General features: G+C 36.3%; 1 protein-coding gene across 2 annotated transcripts in view; it reads right to left on the minus strand.

Annotated features, from left to right (window-relative positions):
- Positions 1 to 11,583, minus strand: part of KEA3 (K+ efflux antiporter 3) — a 33,077-nt gene extending 21,494 nt beyond the window's left edge. For both annotated transcript variants that reach the window (XM_010277210.3, XM_088889753.1), the window contains exons 1-6: positions 11,166 to 11,583; positions 9,785 to 10,159; positions 9,429 to 9,530; positions 6,738 to 6,818; positions 5,720 to 5,821; positions 3,304 to 3,381 (exon numbers count right to left, since the gene is read on the minus strand). In XM_010277210.3, the coding sequence (XP_010275512.1) occupies positions 3,304 to 3,381; positions 5,720 to 5,821; positions 6,738 to 6,818; positions 9,429 to 9,530; positions 9,785 to 10,159; positions 11,166 to 11,201 (774 nt within the window). In that variant the 5' untranslated portion in view covers positions 11,202 to 11,583. The remainder of the gene's footprint in view (positions 1 to 3,303; positions 3,382 to 5,719; positions 5,822 to 6,737; positions 6,819 to 9,428; positions 9,531 to 9,784; positions 10,160 to 11,165) is intronic.
- Between the last annotated feature and the right edge of the window lie 778 nt (positions 11,584 to 12,361).

Genomic DNA, 12,361 nt, shown 5'->3' on the forward strand with positions numbered 1-12,361 from the left:
TTTATGAGTAGCCTCAGCTACCCCACTACAATGTAATATATCCACTATTAAATTGATTTTTCACTCTTACAGTTGGGCCCAGAAATAGTGGTCCCTGTTTACCCCTTGTTTGGCTAGCTGGTCTGCAAATCCATTTGTTGCTCTATGGGTCCACTGAATTGAAAGCTGCATGTCCTTGGATAGACTTTTAATCTTCTTGATGTCATTTCTGAATATCCAGGGTGTGCTGTCATGTTGTTTTAGCCAACTGATGATAACTTTGGAATCCCCTTCCACAACCATCCTTTCCACCCCCATCTCCTTAGCTTTTTGTATCCCATATACCATTGCCTTCAGTTCAGCTGTAGTGGAATTTCCAATTCCAATGGGACCTGAATACAGCCCCAACGCATTTCCTCTTTCATTTCTTATAACCCCTCCAATTCCAGATCTTCCTGGGTTTCCAAAACTGCTGCCATCAAAGTTTAATTTGATAAAAAATGGTTCTGGGGGCACCCACTCCTTCAGGACCTTCTTTTTTGCCGAGGAAGAGATAGCAACTGTCCTCCAATTCCTAATCATATCATCCACTGTAAAATTTGAAAATAAATTCAGTATTTTCACCCATGAGATCACTTTCAACATAATACTTTCTATAGTTCTGCCTTGCATCTTTCCTTATCTTCAAATATCCTCCGATTTCTTTCCTCCCATAGTACCCATAGCACTGCTGCCCTTGTGCCAGTATTCTCCCTCTTCGCTTTGGACATCTAAAAGTAGATGGCTCAAACAATCTTTCCAAGCTCACTGGGGTGTCCCACCTGCATCCAAATAGGTAGAAAAACCAATCCCAAATACTACTAGCAAGAGGACAGGAGACAAGATTATGAAAAGCATTCTCACCATTTGACTTACATAAACAGCCCCAATTTGGTGAAATGAACCAACCAGGTATTTTCCTATGCATCAGATCACTAGTGTTAATTGCACTATGATAGACCTCCCAACAAAAGGCACCCACTTTGTGGAGGATAGGTTGACACCAAACTTCCTGTAAAGGGAAGGGTTCCCCAAGTTGGGCAGGAGAAGACAAAGACTTGTAAAAAGAGGCACAACTGAAAACACCTGAAGGATGAGGAGTCCAAAGCCTAGTGTCTTGTTTAGAAGTGTCTAGCCACACCCCATCGAGCAACTAAAGTAGAGAGGACAAAGAACCCAGTTTTGAGTCCCTAACATTTCTGCAAAGTCCCAGAATCCAGGCAACTGGTCTACCTTTGAGGGAGGAGAGAGCAAAAATTGAAGGGAATAAGGTTTTTAAAGAAGAGTCCCTCACCCATGTATATTGGATACCACTTTGTGCCAAAGCCTGTCTGTCTCACCTGGGAATCTCCATAACCACCTGCCCAAGAGAGCCTCATTCCTCTCCTTTAGTCTTCCAATGCCCAACCTCCCAATTCCTTCCTTCTAGTCACTACTTCCCATCCAACTAGATGACCTCTCTCCTTCTCATCAAGTTCCCACAGAAAATCCCTCATTATCTTCTCTAATTTCTTCCCAATAGCTTGAGGCATATTAAACACCAAGAGATAGTAAACTGGGAGATTTGCTAAGGTGGCCCTAATAAGAGTGATCCTTCCCCCCAATGAAACATAATTTCTCTTCCATGCTACCAACTTCTTTTCAAACCTCTCCAGTACTGGTTCCCAGAACCCTAAGTTTTTTGGGTTTGCACCTAGAGAGAGTCCTAGATATTTTCAAAGGCCACTCGCTCCGCAGACAACCTAATTCCTCTGCCCAAACATTGACCTGTTCTTGGGTTAAGTTAATCCCAGCCATCACACTCTTGTTGAGGTTCACCTTCAGATTTGTCACTTTTTCAAAAAGGTTAACCACGCACCAACCTTAGGTCCCTTGCAGCCAACTCATCTCCATTTTCACAAAAAAATGATGATGTCATCCGCAAATTAAAGATGAGTTACCACCACACTCTCCCTTCCTACTCTCCAGCCCTTTAAAATACTTGTCGCATCCGCCTTTGATATCAATCTGCTAAGCACTTCTACTAAGATCGTGAAAAGGAAGGGGAATAGAGGATCTCCTTGTCTAACTCCTCTTTTAGTGTTAAAAAAGCCCTTTACTACTCCATTGACTAATACTGAGAAATGACAGGACTGTAGATGGCCTTTAATCCACCTACACCATCTTGCTCCAAATCTGCACTTCCTAAGAGCCTCCAACAAGAACTCCCAATCCACAAAGTCATAGGCTTTCTCTAAATCTAATTTGCACACAATGCCTTTCTTTCTAGATTTCCTAAAATTCTCCACACATCCATTAGCTATTAGGATTTTATCAGAGATTTCACTTTCTTGGATGAAAGCCCCTTGAAACTGAGAGATAATTGCTAGTGGTTGAATGTCCACAAAGTCATAGGCTTTCTCTAAATCTAATTTGCACACAACGCCTTTCTTTCAATAAGACAATGTTTCATAGTCAAGATGTCTTGTTCTTGAATAATTTGTATTCAAGAGCTAGGTGGTTGAATGCATACATGCATATACATTCAATAACTAGACATTTACGCTACTTGAAAAGAGACAAGCATAATCCAATTTCTACAAGTTAGTAAAAGTGAAGTTAAGTTATTAAATCATAATTTACAAGAATGAACTCTTAATGAAGGCCGGCCTTTGGGATTAAAGGGCACAGATGTAGGCGAAGAAAAGTCCACATTACACTTAACGGCTAATTGGATAGGCTTCTTGCTTACCCAATCCATAGGATGAAGTCCAACTTATTATGTGGTCTCTGAAGCGTATCTATTTATTTTAGGTGGGTTAAAATCTTGGACTGACAAGCATTAGAATATGGGTTCAAGTCTGAGAGTAGCCACTTTGTGTACAAAATGCCAAAGGTTAAGTCCATATATAGTCCACCTCTCTCAAGACCCCAGATAGGCAGGACCACCATTAGGTAATGGTCCAGCATCGTAGAAGTTCTAACTAGTGATAAATTTATGATAAGAAGGGAGGGAGGTGCATACTGCATGCCATTTAGTTTTTCCTTCTCCGATATCTACTGGGTTTCTAATTTTGATAGTTCACCTGTGATAATAAAAGAGTTCTTCAAATACAATTAAGACCAAGAAAATCACAGACATTAATCTATAGGACATCTATACATTCCAAAACTGTTATCTTATATGGCCTCGTATTTTATTAAAAGTTTGCTTTTTTGCAAAATCATACCACCAAACAGTTTGCAAATCTGGTAATCAATCCCATTTTGACTACAAAGTCAAGCCACAATATCTAGTCAGCATACCTGCAGAACAAAAGCTGAAGATGACAATGAGAGAGCAGCACCAATCACAATAGCTTCATCAAGACTTCTTATATTAACCTGTGTTTCATTCAAATGAGAAAATAATAAGGTGCAATTTACATGCTTAGAAGTTTGAGGAGGAGAATATGCATTAAATGTGCGCAAGCCCACCAAAAAGAAAGCCTAATGCATGAAATGTTTCCTAAAAGCAGTGGCAATGCATCGGTTAAGTGTCAAATGAATTAAGATACAGTTACACACCAGTTGAAAGAATTTCCAAATGGGAATCATTGAGGATGCTGGACAAATAACATATATTTAGCTCCTTATAAACCAAATAAATCCAAAGAAGATACTAGAGACTTTGCTTAGGCAACACATGTAAGTTTCTTGGGGAAAACATCCATAAAGGGGCCCTTATGGATTGGCAACAGGATTCCTCCAATTGGCCTAATAGGCCATTCCTCTTGGGTATCTTCATTATTCATTGCTTCTCTCTTCCATCTGACTTCTATACATTTGAATTTTGAAGAACATGAAGAATTGGCATAAGGTTTTCATTAGGGGTGAGCAAGAAAACCCGAAAACCGCACTGAACCGAAAACCAACCGAAAATTTGGTTAATCAAACTGGTCAGTTCGGTATTTTTAAAATCCGAAGGTACCAGTTCGGTTTCGGTTAACCAAAATAGAAAACCAGCGGTTAACCAAACCGACCAGTATACATATATTATATATATTTTACGTATATTTATGTATATTGTATATATTTTCTATATATTATAAATTAATAAATATGCATTATATATTTATAATTTATAATATATTATTTATTATTTAAAATATAATATTATATATATATATATATATATTTCTAGTTTTTTATTATATATTTATATATTGTTTATAATATATATTGAAAAAAAAAAAAAAAAAAAAAACTGACAAACCAAACCGATCAACCGGTATCGGCTTTGGTTAACCTCGGTTCAGTTTCAAAAATAGGCTAATCGAACCGTGAGCACCTCTAGTTTTCATATCTTTGTTTTCCTTTAAAACCAAATATCCATTATCGTCCAGTTAACCATGAGAACTAAGACAATTAATGGACTTATATAAAAGTATGTAGGTCTTTTTAAACCTTATTGAGAAAATAAAGAGTGCAAATCACTGGTACTCATCGATTTTTCTCTCAAACTTTTTCTTCTTTTCTTTCCCTACTACTACTTGTACAAATTGCACCTTAAACCAACTTCAAATTGCAATACATTTGATAATCTTGAACCAGAAATAAACACCATAAGGTCAGATTGGTTTGATTATTAGACCAATTACTCAATGGGTTAATCCTAAACAATAACCTTGGCCTCCTTGATTGACAACACATGGGTGCCCCTAAGTAGGGAGATTAGCTCAATCCCTAAATATCTAACAAGATCCCACTATCCAATAAACATTTGTGTGCATGCCATATTCTGAAAGACTGCATCAGATGTGCTGGTTACCCTTTTGGCTGCTTTAGTTCAGAAAGTAGTGAACTCATAATGAACCATGAGCCAGTGTCATTCTAGAGCATATGTATCAGCACCTTTGGATGCGTACAAGTTTTTGTGGTCAATAACCAAGTATAAAGTCAGTGGTATCTGGTTCCACTTCCTTCAATTATTTCAAAGGCAGTGCCCCCCCCGCCCACCCATCTATGGCTGATATGCTGTCAAGTTGGAAGGTGGGTGGTCTCTCTTCTAGGGACAAATTGTTATGGATTTCTTACCTTTTGTCATCTGCTGATCTATATGGAAGGAGAGGAATAGCAGAATTTCTGAGGCCAAGGCTTCACCCGAAGGCTATAATTAGCAAAGCCAAGTGGTCTTTTACTGAGATGGGCATCATGGGCTGGTTCTGCATCAGTTTTCAGGAGTTCCAAATTATTTATGATTATTATAAGGATCACTGGAACTCAATTATTTTTTTATCAATGATCTGTAGATTAGTCACACCTATTGTGAATGTTGAGGGTTTCTCACCCTCTTTATAGTAATACAATACTTCTTTCCATTTATCAAAAGGGCAACCTAGTGCACAAGATCAATGTGGGGTCTGGGGAGGGACAGATGTACTTTTTGCCATTGATAAAAAAAAGTATAAAGACAAAATTGAAAGCAACCTCAAATTATCATAATAATAAGATTATAAGACCAGTAACAACAGAATAAATGCTTGGCATGGTGAATCACTGAAAAATAAAGTTCCATCTCGTTCTAGATAATTAGATTTCAACTAGAATGAATGGGAAAATAACAATTTCAAAATTGGTTAGAAAATTAAATTATTATAAAGTGATGTGGTGCAGGTCTGGATTGAGAATGATGTCATGCAAATCACATTAAACAAATGTTTGAAAAGAAAATGTTTCTCACTAGATCAGGTCTTGAGTGGAAAAGAAACTCCAAAATTCTTGTGCCAATAGCGCCATTTGGTGGGAGCTCGAATGCTGTAAAAGCAAGAGTAGATAACACAACCTTCAAACAAGAAATTGCAACATATTAGTATGTGTTTAGCATCCATGAAATGGTTAGCTACCATATTTCAAGAAAAGAAATTGCAGAGAATCCATTACATCAAACAGGTATACCAGATGGAAAGAGCAAAATGTTAAAAAAAATGAATAGAGCTTCTAATACAATTGCAAGTCTATAGAAATCCATTAAGTTAATTTTTCTTTTGATTTTTTTATCCCCCAATAATTTAACCTTTTAAGATCTGGTTGAGGTTCAAAAGGATTCCACTCCTGAATAAACAACCAAGCCAAAAGGATGAACTATTTTACCTGGCTTAAAACTAATAAAGCATGAATTGCAGTTTGTAGTACTAAACAGCAATTCCCAAATAATTATGCTAAACGAAATTGATCAGGCATCTTAGGGAAAGAACATATAAGTTATAGTTGATGCTATGTATGCCTTTGAAATGAAAGGAAGAATCTTGATGTTAACTCTATTTGTTTAACTAAGAAATAAAAATGAATAAGCACACATCAAGCAAAGGGAATCATATTCCTTCTATTCATTTTCTTTCTAAATAGGCACCAAACCCAAAGTCCCAAACATGGAGTAATGCCAAGATAGGAAGTGACAGGAAAATGGAAATGTACCTGCATATGTGCAAAAATAAGTTATTTATCCCATATGAAGGCTTTAGATGATTGCATATGCTCAAAAATTAAAGAAACTTTCTTAACCATTAGACAAATACCAAACTACTCTAAGAGGGTGACTGAATTTCAAGGAAAAAGGAAGACATTTGACATACCATACCGCATTTATGGTTTACATTTACAGCAACATAGAAAGGGAAATACATAAACAAACAGAACACAAATGGCATCTGCATTCATCCCTATGGACAATCATATCTCAGTTTTTGCCAACAGTGTACCTGAGTTAATCCCATGCCAAATGCAAACTTGGCAAGAGCTTTTAAGCGTGCCAATGAAAGCTCTAAACCCATCTCAAATAGCTAAAAAAAGTACAAAATTAGTCAGCAGTAAAAAGAATATTCTAATGCAAGTTATAGTCCACAATGTCTAACAGCATGGAAAGACCAACATTGTAGGTAACTCATCAAATGTGGTTTCAATCTTCATCACAACTGGAACCTATCATTACGAGTGATATATGACCATGAAAAGGGAACTTTTAAGGACATGAATTATATCAAGTGGCTTCTAACAAACAAATTATATCAAGTGGCCAAAACCAAATTTATTATCCAGAATTTCACAAAATTTCAATGTTTTCCATTTGCTAAATTTCAAGTACCACTTGACATAGGCAGTTCACAAAATATCCGGTATCAAATTCAGATGAAAGCAAGTTTTACCATCACAAATAGTATTTCTAGACAGACATCAGTAATAATGTTTCCAAAGATAAGACAAAGCAATTCGTAAATCAGATATACATTGTGGATGGCACTTAAATAATCCATGAAATTGTGAATAAGAACTTAGTGAAGAAATCCACATGTGACAGAATGAAAGAAGCTTGGGCATGCAAACATGACCCTATGTCGAGTAAGTTTGTAAGAAATAAAGTAATGCAACAAGGAAATCAAAACTCTTCCAGACAGCTGGAATCCTGATAGAAACTATAATGTACTTTAAGCATCATGGAAGGTCAGGTTTCTTAAAGAATACAAGGAAAAAAAAAACCCTACAAGGTGCTTATTAGAGCGACATTTGGAGCTGGATTGGATTGGATGGTTGAATCATATGGACTGCCAACAGGATGGAACTACATTTAGGGATGCAAACGGATTGGACCGGATTCAAATCAGGGTATATCCAAACCTGACCGATACTATAAACCGTACTCACAAACATTGGTTTGAATCCAAATCTGTTAAGGATGCCAGATATCCAAATATGATCTGATCCGATTTAATTTTTAAAAATATAATAAATTATCTTCTTAAAAGGCAATTAACATTATAAAACCATTACTTTTTGTGTGAGACTTAAGAATTTAAGACCCTAAGATAGACTTGTTTGGGGTTGCCTCAAGGGGCATGGTACAAAGGCGGCACATAGAATCAGGAACGCAATATGTTTTACATCACATTAGCTACTTGAAGTAATGCAATTGAGGAAAAAAAGAGATTGTAGGTTTTACATGCTTGAAAATGTTTTATATGTTTGATTTTATTTTTAAATTTTCATTTGAATACACTTTACATGTTATGTTTATGTATTTCAATTTTAGATAATAGGTTTTTCAAAGCACTTATTTTAAAATTTAAGTTTATATTTTTTATTAATATTATGTTGAATATTTTTATTTTTTGCATCTTTTTTAAATTTTTGGCATTTTTTGAATTTTATGATTTTTTTATTTTTTTATTTTGGCATTTTTTGCGCCTTGCTTCAAAAAGGCGCACGCCTCGCTTGCGCCTTTAGCCTCGGGTGCAAATTGCCCCTTGCGCTTTTAAAACACTGGGTAACCCCTAGTTCGGTTATTGCTCATCACCACATCCATGGAAATTAGTCTTAATGAGTTAATGCCAAGTGATGTGGCAAGAAATTTCATTTTTTCCATACAACTAGATGGTGCTTTCTTCAGTGTTCAGCTTAAACTCCCAAGAATTGAACAAACCTCTGGCCATTTTCTTATAGAAGCAACTAAAAGTTCTCTAACGAGCTGATTTCAGGAGCAAGACAACCTTTTCAAAACTTTGTTGAGCTCAATAAGTTGGCCTTTGCCTTAATATACCCAATGAAGAAGTCCTTACATCAAGACCAAGAACTATATAAAGTTATACACCTCACACTAAAGACCACAGATCTACCTAATAAGGCCTTAATAGAAAATTCAGTTAACTAAGAACGAGAATTTTGGCGCATTGGATGGATAATCAAATAACCTTCTGAATGACACCAAAATCAAGCTATATATGAACTGGTAACAAAATTTTGACACATGGGATACAGATTTTGATTCTGTGTTGCAGCTCATGATAATCCACTTTTTCTCTTGAATTTTCTTTCATCCATTCAATTTATGTTGGCTACTTTTGATCATTAGTTTTTTTTTTAAAAAAAAAAAAGGGTATTAAGATAGAACCAGATTACAGAATACAATAGGCCCTTCAAACAACAAATCAGAGGCCAATAACCCAGGAATAAATGTTTGAAGGCATAATTTATTCAAGTACTTCAAGTGGAGCCAAGCCATTGCAACTAAAACCCTAATGCTTTAGAAAACTATGTAGTTTTTTTTTTTTTTTGATAGATGAAAACTATGTGATATGTGTTCTTCCTAAGTGTACAGGAAGTTCTTAAGGTCATGTTTTATAACTCTTTAAAATTACTTCTCCAACAAATAGTAGAATATGCAAAATGAAGAAATAATGCTATCTATTTATCAATCTTTCACATCAAAATCGGTTTAATGAAAGTAGCATGAATTTGTTCCTGCAAATTATTTGGTGTTTAAAATAAAATGTGGATGCTTTGGTACCTGGTGTTGCAGTTATCAATAATGTATTTGGAATAAAAGGAAAAAAAGTATTTAAAAGAAAAATACTAATAAGAAAGGACAACAAAAGAAAAAGAATATGTACTCTATTTACCAAGAAAAGGATCCCCCATTCAGAAAGAACTTTAACATCTGTCAGGTTTCTAATCAAGCCAAACTGGTTAAGTACAACTCCTGCAAAAAAGAAACCAAGTATCTGCAAACAAAGAAAAAGCATAACTTTGCATTTCAGAAACATGGGAATAAAATTTATAACATATTTTCGTGAACACGTCATCCACCTATTTTCACAAACCAAGTACCAGTTGGGAGAAAGAGGAGCACAAGATTGTTGCAATGCTGACACACCCAAATACAGGGGGGTAGAAATGAAGCACAAGGCAAGAGCCTCACATTCATACAGAGAAAGTAAAGCCAAAACAAACATAAAAGTAGAAAAGTTAGTCTTACAGGGCTAGCTCTGATGATCTTGAATGCAGGAACAACCATAACAGTCACAGCCAAGAATGTCAAAGTATCCAATCCTAAATCGTTAATAACATCAATGGCACTGGCAACATCAAGTTCTGCATATATCCGGAATCTTTCCCAGGAGGGGCAGCTACGTTTGGAAATCTCAAAACCTCTCAACTGAAAAACTGAGGGAGTTAAGAAATGCTTTCTGTCAAAGTTACTCCTAGAACTAAAAGAGCAATGACTTATTCGAAGATGTTTTGTGTATGATGGGGAATCCTCTTGCTGCTTATGGGAAGACAGCACACGAAAAGAATGTCTGTTCAGATTTAAAAAGGCATGAGGGCTAATCTGATGCACAATGGCATGTCCCTGCAAGATAATAACCATAAACTGTAGATGAGAATTTCCAGAGAAAGATTTATATTTTGATGTAGGTTAATGATGTTATTTTATTCTTAAAAGGAAATATTGGGCTTAATAAACTGAATGATAGAACATATAGAATCAAGTTTTATCAATAATTCACTACACAAGTACATCCATAGAATGTAAACATAAGAATGTCCCAGAAGCACTAAACAAATAATAGAGAGCATAAACAGAAGCATATGCAGGTTAGGAGTCGAAGGAGGTGATATCCAGTGAACCAGGGCTTGGTATGTTTTATAATTAAAGGGGAAGAACATTTTCACTTTGAAAACATCTATGTTCAAAAGAAAAGCATATGCATTGTGAGAAGTGATTGAACTAATCATCTGAGGACCCCTTGTGATTCATAACAGTAGAACACAAAGCATCCAAGTAAGGACTGATGAAGAAGAGGCCACGCTAATTTAAGGCCAATTGCAGGTTAAAGTCACAAGGGCATAATAAGCGTAATTTTATGGGGTGACAGAATAACTAAGCACAACGTCAGCCCCCTGCATAAGTCATTGAACTAGAACAAAAGAAAGGAGTCCATTCAGATAAAAACACTAATACTTCTAGTGCACCCAAACAGGACGACAGGTAAAGCTTTTCTACCAAAAAAAGAAAATTACATAGAACTAAATGCTGAGACAAATGCGACTCAAATAATAAGACTAAACTTCCAGAAAAAAAATGTTAGAACTAAATACTAAAAATAACTTCTACATCTATCTTAAAAAAACAAATTAATAAACCAAAGGCGGGACCACGACAAACCCATACTCGGGTTAGTCAACTAACATTTAGTAAAACCCAGTAACTGTAAACATACCAAACCACCATTAATAGAGTAATTCATAAGCTTCCTTGGCAAAAGTAGCCGTTTAAGAAGCCGAAGTTTCGTCACAATAAATAAGTAAACATGAAATTCAGCAAAAGGCAAATTCAAAGAAAAAAAAAGAAATACCTTAAAACTTTGGCAACAAGCCATTGCTTCCAACATACTACAAATAATTCGAATTGAAAGCTTTCAATGACAATAGAAGGTATGGTGGTTTCAGGTTCAGGAAATCTATGTGTAAGGTTTCCAGTGTTCATAGTCTGAGAAATTCAAAAGCATCTGCTCGTGCTCATAACCCTAAAAGGAATCCACAGGGATATGAGATAGGGTGAGAGAGACCAGAGTTGAGATTTCTGCTCACTTTTATTGATATTTATATTCTTATGAAAGAAAAGTAAAATAAAATAAAAACGAGGGAACGATGAGAGGCCACATGTTCAAGGGTTGAAGCAAAGAATGGGAAGATTTTCGGGCTGTATTGTGCAGGGAGACGAGACGAAGCGTGAGAAACAGAAATTTTCTTCGGTTCGTGTGGAGGAAATTTTCTCAATGAACACGCAGACTCGATGCAATTTAAAATGGCGCGTGTAATGCGTACGTGGCATCTTCTCGATGATAATTTTCGTTTTGTGTCTTGTCCGAGACATCTTTTATCCAAAGCTGATACGGCGGTCGGCGAGTTCGGCCACGGTGTATTTGCTGCGAACACAAGAACCAATCACAGACGAACACGTCAGTGTTGATAGCAAAATTGTGTTCACGGAGTCACGGAACAAGCCCAAGACTAGGCCTGTATTCGGATCGGACTCGAATCGGATTCATCTAAGTCCGAGTTCGATTCGACAGGCTGTTAGCTACATCCGATTCCGATCCGAAATCCGACCGGATTGTGTAAAGGAATCCTAGTTCGAATCCGATCGGATTTTTCGGATTTTAGATTTTAATCCGACTCTAACTAACATTTGAGCAGAAATCTGAATTCAGACCATTTACGAGTCCATATCCCAACTTTCAACTAACATTTCTGTATTTTCTTAAAGAAGTATTATAAATTGTAGGATGAATGAAACTCATAAAACCAATAAAAAAGGTTCATCCTACATCAAGAAGAGAGGGGGAATGACGAGAATGAAGAAAACTTGGGCGAAAAAATAACAATGACAGCGAGAGTCTTGTTTGTTGGTTGTTGCAGAGAGTGAGAGTTGAGAGAGGAGAGAACGACAACTTGGCAAGTTGAGTCAAGCGACGGCAAGAGAGAAGAAAACCTAGGCTAAGAAGTGAGAAGAAAATATTGATTGAGGGTTTAGGATTTTGGCCGGCCG

Source organism: Nelumbo nucifera, chromosome 1 (assembly GCF_055504915.1).
Source record: "Nelumbo nucifera cultivar China Antique chromosome 1, China Antique-T2T, whole genome shotgun sequence".
In the NCBI taxonomy this organism is placed as follows: Eukaryota; Viridiplantae; Streptophyta; class Magnoliopsida; order Proteales; family Nelumbonaceae; genus Nelumbo; species Nelumbo nucifera.